The 14,988-nt window shown below is 41.8% G+C and overlaps 1 protein-coding gene across 5 annotated transcripts in view; it reads left to right on the top strand.

The window, feature by feature from the left end:
• The window catches only part of LOC139633676 (tenascin-like), a 46,897-nt gene that overhangs the window by 19,055 nt on the left and 12,854 nt on the right, over nucleotides 1-14,988 (top strand). For all 5 annotated transcript variants that reach the window (XM_071499500.1, XM_071499504.1, XM_071499502.1 and 2 more), the window contains exons 7-8: nucleotides 11,749-11,902; nucleotides 13,725-13,994. In XM_071499500.1, coding sequence (XP_071355601.1) covers nucleotides 11,749-11,902; nucleotides 13,725-13,994 — 424 coding nt within the window. The remainder of the gene's footprint in view (nucleotides 1-11,748; nucleotides 11,903-13,724; nucleotides 13,995-14,988) is intronic.

Genomic DNA, 14,988 nt, shown 5'->3' with positions numbered 1-14,988 from the left:
GTCCAGAAACAGGGCCTGAAATTTACTCAAGGTCCTCAGGGAGTTTTAAAAAGGGGCTGATGTTGCCTCCAGACAGGACCATAAAACTGTTGTGCATCACCTTAAACAACCTCCACTGTCCAAGATAATCAAATACATAACACTGCGACCTTTGACCTCAAGATAGTACATTTGTTTTCAGATTAAAGCTGTGAGAAAGAGACAAACAGTCTTTGTGTGTGTGGATCACGTTGAAAAGACATTTCAGAGTATCCATGGCAACAGGAGGTACAGCTGTTTCCATCAACTCCCAAAAAGATGACAAACGATAAATTTAACAAGGATTCAGAGAGTTCAGCCGCTCCAGGAATCATTTCCACCACAAACACCGATAAAAAAACGTCCAGTGAAATTTCCTTTAAAAAAACCCAAATGGATTTAGAGCACAGATGGTCTCCAGTAAATCAGCTGAGGATTATTACAGTTGCTTTATGCCAAAACTCACCACACCAGTGTCACTTTACTTTAAAGCTCTAAAAAAAATTATTTTATAGGTTTATACGAGTGGAAATCTACACTGACCCGAATCCACTGACCAGCTCTAATGCTCAGAAATTAACATGTTATTTCTTATCTATTTAGCTATTAGCTATTTGGAAGCTTTGCTATTGCTACATAGCTAACATTAGCATGAGCATCCCTGATGAAACGTTGTGAGTTCAGCATCAAACTTCATCCCACTTGTTTTTCTTCTATTGTTATTACTCAATTTCTTCCACTGTAGTTAGCATGCTAACCAGCTAGCCCTGGCCCATCTCATCAGTTTCTGGTACTGAGTCAGTTCAGGCTGCCCTGAAGAAGCAGCTGCTCAGAGGACGTATTATAACCTCTAAAGCAAGACTGGTATTTAAACAGCTGTAGATGCTAACATTAGCTATGTAGCAATAGCAGAACTTACTAATGTGCTAGCTCCTTTAATCTGTACATGAACTGAAATGTAAAAAGAAATAATTACCAAGGAAGATCAATATTATAATACTATAAAATCAATACATAAAATGTATATGTTTAAAGGAGCAATTTGAAATTTTGGAATTTGCTTTTATTCACTTCCTGGTGTAGAGTTAAGAAACTGTCACATCTGTGAATATGAACAAACAGCCAGCAGCTCTGGTTAAAGACATGAAGTCTGGCTCTGTCCAAAGGTAAAAAATGAAGCTACCAACACGTCTACAGCTCAATGATCAACCTGCTATATCTTGTTTCTGAGTTTCTGAGGCAACACACAGACTGAGATCCATCTGAACGTCTCACTCTCAAAAAGAAAGAAAATCCCAAAAGAGCAGAGCTATGTCATTAAGAGTTTAATGTAAGCTGTTTCAGTTTTATTAGGTTTTTTTTACCTCTTAATTAGTTTCCCTGCTGACTCGTTAGGGTCTAAGTTCCGTCTTAAAACTGAACCATGGCTCAAACTAACCTCCAGAAACCTTCCTGCACAAACAGAGTCTTCATACCACACAGTTAAAGAATGTGCTCTGAAGTTTTTCTCGGCTCTTTGAAGATGGTGCACGAACACAGAGCGATGTTACTGAAGGATTCTGGGTCCTGTATTTGGTGGGAAAACTCACTGTGGCAGGTTAAATACAAACCGGACAGTTTGTCATTTCCATGACAGACTCTACAAAAAATGATCTGTGAAATTGACTTAAAGCCCCAGAGGAGATGTCTGGACGCCATAAACAGTAAATTACAGTAGAGTTTTATGATGTTACAGTTCACTGACTGCACTGGACGCTGGTTTAAGCGCAGCTTTCATGTTTCCATGACTGAACCTGCAGCTCATAGTCTCAGAAATACAGTTTTTGAAACATTAAAGTAAACACAGATATATGAAGGATAAGTGATTTGTCCTCTGCTGGGTCATTTTAACTATGGTCTCTGTCATAAAGTAAAATCTGAGCCTGGAATAACAATTTTTATAGATTTTTGAAACATAAACAGGAAGCTGGAAAGAAATTTTAGGATTTAGGTTCGCTATTTTCAGATGAACGCTACGCCTTTTAAAAACCACTAATGACTGAGTGAGGATGAATCACACAGAGATTAAATCATTTCTGTTACAAATCCAAATGAAATAATTCGTATTGAAAATTATGCAGATGACATCCAATAAATCAAACAGGATCCTGAGCCGCGTTGAGAGGGCAAAGATTCTCACCAGGCTTTATTTCCATGACAAACACTGTAAGAATCTGACGTTCAATTCTCAGTGAACCCGGCGGAGTCTCGGGATGGCAACAGATCCCGCTCCTCCACGGGAAAGAATATCGACTTCTTTCTTTGTCGATGTTTAGATAAGAATGCCAAGTCTGATCTCGTCTGACACACTGTTCCTACCCTGACATCATCCTGTGTGTGTGTGTGTGTGTGTGTGTGTGTGTGTGTGTGTGTGTGTGTGTGTGTGTGTGTGTGTATTTCTACCTTCCCTTCATTATCTAAACCAAGACTTAATTACTCAGCAGCTCCAGAGGTTTTTCCTCTGCTCTGTTGAAGAGCATCAAATGAGCAGATTATACACAAAAACTTAAAGCTCCATCCAGTCTAAAGGTAGATGTCCATGTGTTTGTGATTATAAAGCAGGTCTAGGTTCTATATTAATACTGTGAAAGTATCAAAGCCTCAGTCCACAGAGAAATGCACACAGCCTGTATTCAGAAACTGAGCCTTAAAACCAGCCGTCAGGACTTCTGCAACTTTGTGATGTCACAACAAAGCAGTCACCACTTTTCATTCGGTTTCTCTGAGCTTTTACCTGAAATCTACTGTATGATGTGAATCTATAACAAACACCTGATGTTTAGTTTTGGTTTGGCTGCTGTCAAAGCCACAGACAGACACATCTTACAACATGTTCACACACGAAACACAGACACACAACACAGGTGTCGCATCAAGTCTGAAAACACACCTGAGGTGAAGCTCTGGAGAAAACTGCTGCAGGTTTGACCGAACCTGAAAATTGTTGGTGAAATGATTTTGTTCTGGTTTGACTCATGACCAGAGTGAAGTTGTGTTTAATAACTGATCATCTGTTGGATGAGAGGAGCAGCTGATGAGATGTGGGGGACACCAACACCTCATCTTCTCTCTTTAAACATGTGACGCATTTCTGGATCCTTCCTCTCAAACAGGATTTTTAGACTTGTTTTGCTCCCTCACAGGAAGAGAGAGATAATTCACCAGACACAGAGGGTGTGTGTTGTTGGTGAGAGCATTAGCAACAAGCCGAGCACCACAGCACCCGCCGACTGGTTGTGTTGGACAAACATAAACTGCAACATAGCAACAAGTCTGTGGAACAGCATCAGATCACTCAGGTGCCAGACTGTTAAAGTTAATGTGAACAGTGAGGTTTGACCAACAGCACTAACGTCAGTCTTGTGACATGTGATGAACACGTACGTCATACATCATCGAACATCAGTGCTTCAGAAAGGCAGCAAGAAAAGGCCCATCTCAGCCACCGTACTTTGACCACCTCTCAATCATATCCCAGAGCCCAGAGTGAAAAACAAAATAAAACATTAAGAGGAAGTCAACACTTATTTACACAATAAATGTAAAAACTCCCCCAACCTGAACAACCGACAACCCTCTGACACGACCCACAGCAGTGTCTCCTGAAATACCAGCCCTATGGCGGCAGACCTCTGTCGTCATGGTTACAGTAATAAACACACAGACTGTACCAACAGCAGCGTACCGCCCTTCATCACCATGGTTACTATAATAACAGTCATGTCTTGGTTAGGTTTAGGAACAGATGGTGATTTGGGTTAAAATAAGTTCTTCCTCAACAGATGATCTTTGTTGATCTTTGTCCATCCACCCCAACCTCCTCCTGACGTGGACTCTGTCGCTCTATAAACTACGTCACCGCACTTTTCCCTTTGCTCCTGTCATCATTACTATGACCACTAGATGTCGCCTAGCAACAGAACCTAACTCTGGGTCATAGTGACCTGCTGACCTACAACCTGTGGGCTCGGTTGTTACTGGTGGACATTGCTTGGACCTGTATCTTCTCCCTGAGGGCAGGAGGTCACACAGGTCCTGGATGTGGCCGGTCTGCGACGGCGCTGTGAGCAGGCGGCGGGTGGTGCAGGTGGTGGTGATGTGTGTTAGCTGCTGCCCAATGAGTTTTAATTCCTCCCTGAAGAGCGAGCTGCTCCGCCTTCGTGCAGCTGGTGAACCTCACTGAAACCATGACTGTCCTCCAGCGCCGCTCAGTTTGCACATCGTTTATTCTCATGATGTCACGGCCATTAAATTCACTGAGCACATTCACACTGAAAACGCAGCGAGTGATCGTGGCTTTGGCTCCGGTGCCTCCCTCAGGACAAACTTTACATTTATAGTCCCAGAACAGAACAGAACAGAACAGAACTGGATGCTGCAGGATTGTTTTCTCTTTTGTGTTGAGAACACTGAAACCTCCGGGGGAACATGAAGAGGGTTTCACACCTGATTTAGTTTGAGACCCAGTTTTTAGCATCTCTGTCGTACGGTCTGGTCTCAGTTACCTCGTGTTTCTTCTGTTGTCTCATCAGTGTTGGAACTTTTTCAGTCCAGTCGGCTTCATCTGTGTGTGTGTGTTTATATCTGGGCCCATCGTGGCGGCTGCTCTCATCATTTATTAGCTGATGATTCTTATTTTTCTTTGTGTGTCACTGCAGGTCCAGAGCATTGTAATGAGTTTTATTGTGATTTTAGCAAACAATGCAAAAACGTGTCTAAATCCAGAGGAAGGGTGCAGAAGAAATGTTTTCTTTTTGGTTTTTGTTTTTTTCCTTTAATTTTCCGTTGTGGTCTCAATTTGGTTTCAGACCTATTTTCACTCAGTCGTGACCTGGATTTGATCCATATTCAGGCTCGTGTCTCTGACTCTGTCTCAGCCACTGGTCTCGTCTGTTACAGTTTTTGTTTTGTCTGGTTGTTTGTGTGTTTGTGTGTTTACCGGCTCCTCTGGTGTCAGAGGTTCAGCTGTCAGTCGATGTCAACACCATCACCACATGTCGGTTAACTTCCATTGTTTCACATCACAAACTTCAGTGTGAATCCTGGACTGTACTCCGTCATGTTATGGTTGACTGTCACTATGAAACAATGAGACAAGTCAGCACAGGTTTGTTTTGTCTTCATCTTGACTTGGTTTCGACCCCAGTTTAGACCCGTTCTGGTCTCGGACTTTGCAAAAAGTCAGTGGTCAGAATTAATGTGTGGGACTGAAAGTCTTCAAAAGCAAACACTTAATTACGTCAATTAAAGACTAAGCTGTTAATTATCAGCCCTGCCCCCACCCTCAGATATATAATCATCATTTTGTTCTGTGAGGAAGACGCTTCGCTCTGTAAGAAACCATAACGTCTGCTCCACTCGTTCATCAGCTCTGTCCACTCACACACAGGTGATCAATCTGCTGCCGGACAAATTAAAGAAGTGGAAAATTACTTATTGTGAAGGTATTTGTGTTGAAGAGAGAGAGAGAGAGAGAGAGAAGCTGGACTTCACTTTCTGAATCAGTCGAACCACACACACACACACACACACACACACACACACACACACACACACACACACACACACACAGTGTTAAACACAAACATCAGCTGTAATGTGATTTAACTGAACAACAACTTTCAAATGAGTGTGTGTGTGTGTGTGTGTGTGTGTGTGTGTGTGTGACAGTGACTGCAGGTCTCTCAGACATGTTTTCCCACACACACAGTTACAGCGAACACCTCGTGCTGTAAACAGAGCCGTGGCTCCCCGCGGTGACATCATCAGGGATTAAGACTCAGACCCAGAGCAACAACACCAGAAAATATCCACAACCGCCCACAACTGCAGAAAGAGAGAGAGGGAGAGAGAGAGAGAGGGGAGGATGAAGAGTCACAGATGGAGGGAGTGATGGAGAGATGCCTGAGGAGTCCTGCAGAGTGTGTGTGTGTGTGTGTGTGTGTGTGTGTGTGTAAACATTAGCTTGTATGTGTCGGCTTGGATCTGAATTCTCTGGCTCTGAGGTCTGATCCACTGACTGTGGGAGCAGCTGCTGCACCGACTGACTGCAGCCTCCCACACTCAGCAGCTGCTGGTGTCACTAACATTAGCGAGGTTGTTAAGCAGCGTCGTGAACGAAGCAGATTTATTTCTCTGCAGAGACAGTAAACACAACCTGCTGATAACCGTGTTGTAAAGTTACACACGGCCGAACTACGTTCAACACACAACACAGTGACTCTCAAAGGGCCATAAATGTGACTCTGTGTCGGACAGCAGCCGAAATCAGGCCCTTGTACCACATCAGTGTGTAGCGAACACGGTGAACATTAATTACAGGCACAAGGAGGTGAATGAAAGCCTCTCCCATCAACCCCCATCCAGAACAACCCACGATCCTCTATTATAATAAACACATAGAATAGAACACAGTAGAACATACACACAGACTGCAGATGAGAGGCAGCACAGTGGAGCAGGTCAGAATGAAAACAGAGGAGCAGTGAATGAATTGAACACTCGGAGGTCGAGGGGAAGAGATGCAGATGTGGGATGCTTGTTGCTACGGAGACGTGTAAACACTGTCAAAAACATGGCAACTGCCAGAGAGCTGACATCACCACCGGCCCACAGCTGTGACACAGAGAGAGAGAGACAGGGAGAGAGAGAGGGAGGGAGATGTTTCCCTCCCTCAGCAGATAAACAACAGATAAACAGACTGTCACAACAACAGCAGCTGACAGAGGAAGATTTGTCCCTGACGAATGACAGAAAGACATTTATCTGGGTCTGAGGAGCCTGGACTCCACAGAAATATGGTTTATGCTCAAGTAGTTTGAGGAACTTGTTTACATCCTTCAAATATTTATTGTTTCCAGCTCACATCGTCAGTGTTGTGTGTGTAAGTTTTGATATTGCTACATAGCTAACGTTAGCATTAGCAGCTGTTTACTGACCAGTCTTGCGCAGAGCTGGAGCCGTGGTTGTGTTAACAATACGACAGGTTATCATACGTCCTCTGAGCAGCTGCTTCAGGGAACACTGGACGCTGCAGTGACTCGGTATCGGAAAGTGACAAGACAATCTCACCAGGTCTGGGCTAGCTGGTTAGCATGCTAATTTTAGTAGATGAAAAGAAGTGATGGACAGCTTTTCTTTTTCACCTCTGGAGACAGCTGTCGTAAAGGAATGAAGAGCGTTTCTTCTACACTGTTAAGTAAACAGCTTTTAATGCCAATGTTGGCTATGTAGCAAAAATAGCTCCTGTCAATCTTTATTGATAAAAGATTTGCAATATTAAATAATGACAAAACAAAAAACACACACAATTGATTCACAATTTTCCATCATTCCCACAGTGGTGTTGACGGGTTTATGTGCTGCTCTGCTCTGCTGTCACTGCTTTGTTGTGCAGTCGAGCTTCTTGTAGCCTGAATATGTTTTTACATGAACTAGATTTCATCAGTGATTATTAGACACTGGTCGTGCATCACCGATGCTGCTTTCCCACAGGTCCTCATAATAACTTTAAGACTTAACAGTATTTTAACCAAATACCACATCGTCATCAGAGAAATGACAGAGATAAACTACAATACCAATCACAAGGAGCTTATAACCAAGTATTTGGTTTCTGATGCTAACATGCTCGCAATCACAATGCTAACATGCTGATGTTTAGCAGGTACAATATCAGTCATGTTCACAATCTTAGTTTATGCTAATGTTTACCATTAAATACCAAATACAGATGAGACTGATTTGTATCTGGTCATAGACGAGGGTTAAGGTTTTAGACGAATTAAAATGTTGACCTGATGGTGGCACTGGATGAAAAGTCAGAGGATCAGTAAAGATATTACAGTTCATCCTCAGGGGAACATGAACGTCTGAACCGAATGTCATCACAGTCTATCTAACAGTTAAGATACTTCAGTTTGGACCTTGGCCTTGAAATATCAGATATTTGAAGTGGTTTGATCATCAGTTCATTCAAGAAAAAAAAATGTGTTTCCCATCAAGAAACATTCAAGATCCACCCCAGAACTGAAAGTAATTTTATGAGCGATTGAACAAAACGTTACCAAACAACATGGGTTTGTAAAGATGACGTCACTGGTCAGTCTGGCCAACATTAAGAGGTTAAACATGTGCACTTTATCCTTCAGACAAACTTTGGAAGGCAGTGTTAAGACTGCAGGGGTAGGAATACCTCATCAGAAGTCCAGGTCTCCTGGTATTAATAATGGTTTGCAAAAAGGCCTTAAAATGTCTCAGAAAAACATTAAAATAAACTTTACATCATCACCATGATTACAGTTTAGTGGTAAGCACAACCAGTCGACATGATTTATTGTTGTTGCTCTTGATCATATGGAAGCAGTTAAAATCCTCATCATGTGCTGACAGTGTTCAACAGCAATGAATCAGTAAATACAGGGAATCATCTCACAGATAAACCACTTCAGATCACTACAGACAGACAACTCGACAGGACAGTAACACAAAATACAACCACCAAGAACCTGAAGAGCATCCACCTTCATTTTCTCTTGTTCTGGATGAACCATGGATCTTCACAGAGTCTGTACTGGTTTTGAGGGTTTTTTCATGAATTATTAGACTCTCAATAATAAATGACATCACTCATTCATATGGAAATAGTAAAAAGCATCAGCATTGTTCTCAGATGACCTCTGCAGCAGCAGGAAATGGGAGATTTTAAAAGAGGAATGATGAAAAGAAACAAATACCAATCTACAGATGCTGCACAGTCATGGCACCAGCATGTTAGTCACCATCTAACAAGCAGCTCATGTTGATGATGGTGAAGCAAAAAGTGTTTGATAAAATGAAAAATGTGCACATACTTCAACTGAAACTGTCCAAAAGTAGAAAAACAGTCACCTGTAATGAAACAATGTTAAATGTTAAAGTTCTGCATTCAATTCACATTTAAAAACTATTATTCTCTTAGAATCTGCATTAACTGGCAAAAAACCCCTTGTGTGGTCACTACATGGCCAAAAGTATGTAGAGCATTACGCCCATATGTGATAGTTGAACATGTCACTACAGAACAACGGTCATTAATCTGCTGCTCTCACAGCCTCCGCTCCTCTGGTTCCAGTCTCTCCAGCAGATGTTGGACCTGCTGCAGAGATTAGACACTAGAGCATTAGTGAGGTCGGTGTTGGACCGGGGTCAAGGTCGGGGCTCCAAAAACCTTTATCTTTATGAAGCTTGTGAACATGTCACAAAATCTCTTGAGTATGCAAGAGCCCCGTAAGACTCACATACATTTATCTGCAGTTTGAAAAGCTGCGCTGGTCGTCTGCATGTAAGCAAGGTTGTAAAACACTGGAGAGGAAAAGGACAAACACAAACTTTTACCACAGGGTCAGAAGAACACTGTTGTCTGAAATATCATTATATTCTGTAAATTTAAATTAAATTAAATGTAATTCTTTTTTTCTTTTTTTAATTTGAAATGTAGTTTTACATCTCTTCTCTCAGGCTTCTCTCTTCTGACACTCAGAGAAACCAAATCCTGCGAGGTTGGATGGTGGGTTCAGGTGGGCGGGGCTTGGGGTGTGGCTGCTTTGTTGTGACATCACAAAGTTCCAGAAGTCCTGACGGCTGGTTTTAAGGCTCAGTTTCTGAATACAGGCATTTCTCTGTGGACTGAGGCTTTGATACTTTCACAGTATTAATATAGAACCTAGATCTGCTTTATAATCACAAACACATGGACATCTACCTTTAGACTGGGTGGAGCTTTAAGAGACTCAAACCAGTAAAATAAGCATAAACCAGATCAAAAATGATGCAAATGGGCTCATCTCCAGTGCAGGTAGCTGCTCAGCCACAGTTCTGTCCTAATATAAGGAAAGAAAAGTCACACACAACAATTTATTTTCCATCAGAAAGACAAACAGAGCCAAAAACAAGAATGACTTCAGAGTAAGAATGAAAAACTCCTTCATCTTTTCTCATATTCAGAAGAAGCTGCTGGACACAGTATAAAACTACATTTAATGAGTTGTGGAGCTGCTCAAACTGCAGTCGTGTTTTTATGTCTCCATTTAATGACGTCTGTCTGTCTCTATAATGGACATGGATAAAAAGGTCCACAGTCCAAGATGACCATTTCAGTGGAGGCGTTTATGTCAGTGGGAAGGATGAATCAACCACCAGTTTAACCAGCGGTGGTTGTGGGACTGGTTATCTGAATGAAGGGAAGTTCATTCAGAGCTAAATTGCAGTTTTATTCTGGATGTGAATGAATCATCAGAACCAAAATAAACCAGAATAAATCAGAGGTCACTGCAGTTCAAACAGGTCGTTCAGTTTTATTGAACCATATATTTATGCATTCAGTAAAGAGGTCAAGTCAGGACATAGTACTGGACGCAGAGCTTCCCCTGAGAGGAGGCATTCATGTGCAGTTTGTCTGATGAGTGTTAGTGTTGAACGGACAAGTAAACACAGCATCTGGACAGATGTTCTACCCTCAAAGAAACCAAAGTTGGAGGGTGGGTCCAGGTGAGGGATTAGGGTGTGGCGGTGACTGCTTTGTTGTGACATCACAAAGTTCCAGAAGTCCTGACGGCTGGTTTTAAGGCTCAGTTTCTGAATACAGGCTGTGTGCATTTCTCTGTGGACTGAGGCTTTGATACTTTCACAGTATTAATATAGAACCTAGACCTGCTTTATAATAAGAAACACATGGACATCTACCTTTAGACTGGATGGAGCTTTAGATCTGAATATTTCCTGTCTACATGTATGTGACAAGCTGTTTTTACACATTTGATGGCACAGAATGGAGAGAAGTCCTGGAGGATAATCTTCAGACACGTGAGATTTATTTTCCAGCAGGAAAACTACCATAAAGATGCAGACTGAGAGTCTCTCACTGTCCCAGTTAGTCCTCCTCCACCTCCTCCTCCTCCTCGTCCCTGAACATCCAACAGAGATGCCACAGAGCCTCGACTTGTTTTAAAGCGCAACATGAATTTATTGGAGCTTCAGTTTTAATGATGTCACCCTCATTCATATGGAAATGGTTGAAAGTGCTTTGACACGCCGACGCTGATCCAGGGCGACCTCTGAAACTCCATCACCAGGCAACGAACATAGTAACCAACTTGGCAACCAGCTGTGGTCCATTTACTTTACAACACGGTATCCATTCATTAGAAATTCAAAAAAAAAAAAAAAAAAGAAAAAGAAAAAGATGCCAGCGCTGCGCTCCCAGCTGAATAATTGTTGAGTAAGACTCAGCTCCTGATTCATGGGAAGTTTCAGGCTTTCCAGAACATGAATTATAATAAGAACAACTTGTTTCTTTTCAAGGGCTGACTAAAAATGAGCAAACTTAGCAACATGCACGGATCACAGAAGACAGAGACAGAGAGAAACTGTTTCAGACCCTGCGGCTCTGCAGGGCTGGAGTCAGAGCTTATCTTTGTCACACAGTTGCCAAATCCAAATCCACCTGTCAAGGCCCATCTGTGAGTCTTAAATCAGAAAGTCACCATGATGTTTGGAAAGTACTTAGGAAACTGGTCTTCACCTGCTCCTCACTTAGTTTACCAGCATTTAGCTGCTGGACTTGGTTCCTTTTCCACTACAGCTGATCGTTCAGGAACAGTGTCTACGGAGCATTTTACTGACTGTTCTTTGTTTTCTGTCTTCACCCCACAGAAGGAGAGTGACCAGCAGATAACCGCTCAGGTGGAGGGCAGCCTGACCACCTTCACTCAGACAGGGCTGGCAGCCGGTCAGGAGTACAGCGTCACCATCAGCGGAGAAATCAACGGCAGAAGGGGAGCCGAGAGCTCTGCCGAATTCATGACCCGTGAGATTTTTTTACTTTCATTTGTCCTTTATTAAAGACACTCATGATTCTGTTCATGGCAAGTTGAACAAAGACTACAAATGATTTTTAACATCTAGATGGCAGTATTATTTATCTTGTTTTATTGCCTTTATTACCTTGTTGTTGGTGTTGAATTTTTGTCTTTAAAATGTTATTTCATTGCCTTGGGTCATAGCTGATCTTATTTTACTGCTACAGCATTGAAGCGGTAAGTCTCAAAGCTGCTGCAGACATTGTTTTACTTTCATAAGAAAAACAACATTTCCTGGGAAAAGCTGAAAAAACTTAATATAATGGAAATGAAGACATTGCTAACCAGTACAAAACATCTGCTACAGCTTTAATGCTAAATATTTATATCAGTGCCTGCACTGAAAAATCCACATTAATCAAATATGACAGACACTGAATTCATGAATATGCTGCAGTTGACAGTCGGGATTAAAAATGTAAAATGTACAGTTTCAAGTGTGCTGGTTAGAAAAGGGAGATTCTGACCAATGTGTTGGCAGATGTGAGCAGTACAAATGGCCAAACTGGCAGAAATAGTTTAAACATTTCCCTCTCGTTGCCCTTCCTGCGAAAGATGTAATCTGCCCAGCGGACAACAGTGAGCAAGAAGACTGAGGCTGCAGGATCATAACAGTGGGTTTAGGAGAGTAAGGAAAAAGTCCTGAGCCAAGGCTGCAGGGTAAATTTAAGTCTGAAAGAGTGTTTGTGAACCCGTTTCCCCCACGGAGTCACTCCTAAACATGGATGAATGACCAAACAGGTCGAACAGGCATGGACCCAGGGTCCAAGGATTCCTGCACCTGTGGGCAATGAGCCAAACAACCTCAGTGTGAAGTGTCACGGCTGGCTCAAAACCCATGACAACAGTGGGAGGTGACACAAAAAGTTGCACCATACAATTAATTTTATTTATCAAAAAAGTAAATAAGAATATCAAAAAGGTTATGGGATATGAGGATCAGCAAGTAAGTAGTGTAGGAGTGTTTGCATGAGTGAAGCGATAAGATGTGAGGTGTTGGATGGCAAAAGATGAAAAAGAAAACCCCAGAACACAAGCAAGGTATGTGGAGCAGCATTTCCCCTTGCTCTTTCCCCCATGGCACAGGTCAGAGAATATTTATACTACTGAGAACACCTGGCCCAGGTGTTCCCAATATTCGATCACCTGGCCACACCTACTGGGCACAAAACACCTGCAACACAAACACAGAAAAAACAGCCAGCCCAGCAGCTAGAGAGACAGCGTTGTCACAGAAGTAACTGTTAACATTTCTTGTTTGTAAGCTATAGAGCTCTGACATAAAATTACCATAAAGATATGTAAAAAAAAAAAAAAAAGAAAACTATATAAATGCAAAAGACCATAAAAAGAAATAAAAAAAACTATGAGGAGACAAAACTCATCCATAACAGATGCAAAACGACCAGAAAGAGACACAAAACCACTGCAAAGATACAAAAGTACTTGTGAAACAAAATGATCACAAAAAAAAACTACAAAGAGATGAAAATTACCAAAAAGGGACACCAACAATAGATACAAAGCGATCACCAAGACAAAAAACAACTAGAAAGAGATGAAAATTTACAAAAAAAAGTGATACCTTAGGAAGCATAACTACCACAAAGAGGCACAAAAAAATGGGCAGGAGGGCAGAGGTGTCTTTTACTGTCTGTGCCCACTTTCTCACAATCATCCTGCTCCTTTAGCTACATGTCACCTGGTGAAAGACAGACTGTAAAAACTTGTGTCTTTTGCCATTTTCTTCTTCTGCCTCTGCATTGTCAGTCATCTCCGGTCCCACCAACCTCCGAGTTGTCAAGACGACCTCAACGTCTGCAGTGGTCCAATGGGAGAAGTCGCAGGGTGAGATTGACAGGTACCGTTTGACCATCACGCCCAGCGACGGAGCAGGGAGGAGTGAAGAAATGACCGTCCCAGCTGACCAAGACTCCGCCCACATCCAGCAGCTGGAGGCAGGGCATTTGTATGACATCATCCTCGTGGCAGAGAAGGGCACGAGTCAGAGCGAACCAGCAACCACCCAGGCGGTTCCCGGTGAGTACGACTGACAATAAAATTTTCTTTTAGATCAGCAGATGTGACAACAGGGTTCAAAATGACAGTATTATAGTATCATATGGTACTGGCCACATCTAAGACAACTCAGTAACACTTCATAATACAGCCCAGTGTTATTTCATTATCTGAATGACATACCTACTCTACTCTTAAAGCTACACTTTTTTCTAATATTTTTTTGGATGCTTGTATCTGGGACACTGGAGTAGAAAACAAATATACCTTTATCAAGTGCAGATTTATGCAAGGTCATACTCACTGACATCAGACTTTTATAAGAGGTTTAGCTCATCTTGTCTGAAAATGTAAATTCTCACCCAACATTTTTAGCAATAATGCTAAAGCAAAAGTTAGAGATAAGCCAAAGAGACAGACCATATGAAAAGCAGAAAGGGATAGAAAACAGGGACTTTTACCACAAAGAAACAATAGGAAATACATTTCCTGAACAAACTGCTTTCAACGATTCTTAAACCTTTCTTCCCCTAAGTGTGAGCAAGTTAAATGTTTCTTATCCAAACTGTATTCAGGTGAATAAGCCTTGCTCTTGCTTAGTGAGATTATGTATCCAGACACCTCAGTATTAAATGGAACATATCATATTAAACTCATTGCAGCATGGAGAAATGTTACTGTAAAAGTTAACAAAGTGGAGAAAAATTCCGTAAACTGCTCCATTTTCCTGAACTTGGTCATTAAATTTCCTTCTCAGCAGTGACACAGACACCAAACGTGTTGAATTCCTCTGTCCAACCATAACATTTTTAATTATATTTTGATTTTCTCCTTTCAGGTTCTACATGGAGATCACAGCCCTAAGTTGTTTGTTTTCTCTTGCACAATCCTTGACAAACTGCTGTAAATCAGGGTTCCTGAAAAGTATCTGATGATCCCATTTACACTGAGTCACTTCATGTGTCTCAGAGAGCTGTCAGATCTCAAAAAAGTGTGAATACCAAGAAGTGATCAA

This window comes from Trachinotus anak, unplaced genomic scaffold, assembly GCF_046630095.1.
Source record: "Trachinotus anak isolate AG129_WGS33_773 ecotype Australia unplaced genomic scaffold, CSIRO_AGI_Tana_v1 ptg000016l, whole genome shotgun sequence".
Taxonomy (NCBI): domain Eukaryota; kingdom Metazoa; phylum Chordata; class Actinopteri; order Carangiformes; family Carangidae; genus Trachinotus; species Trachinotus anak.
Note: the sequence above shows the minus strand (reverse complement) of the source record. Positions and strands in the feature narration are given on the sequence as shown.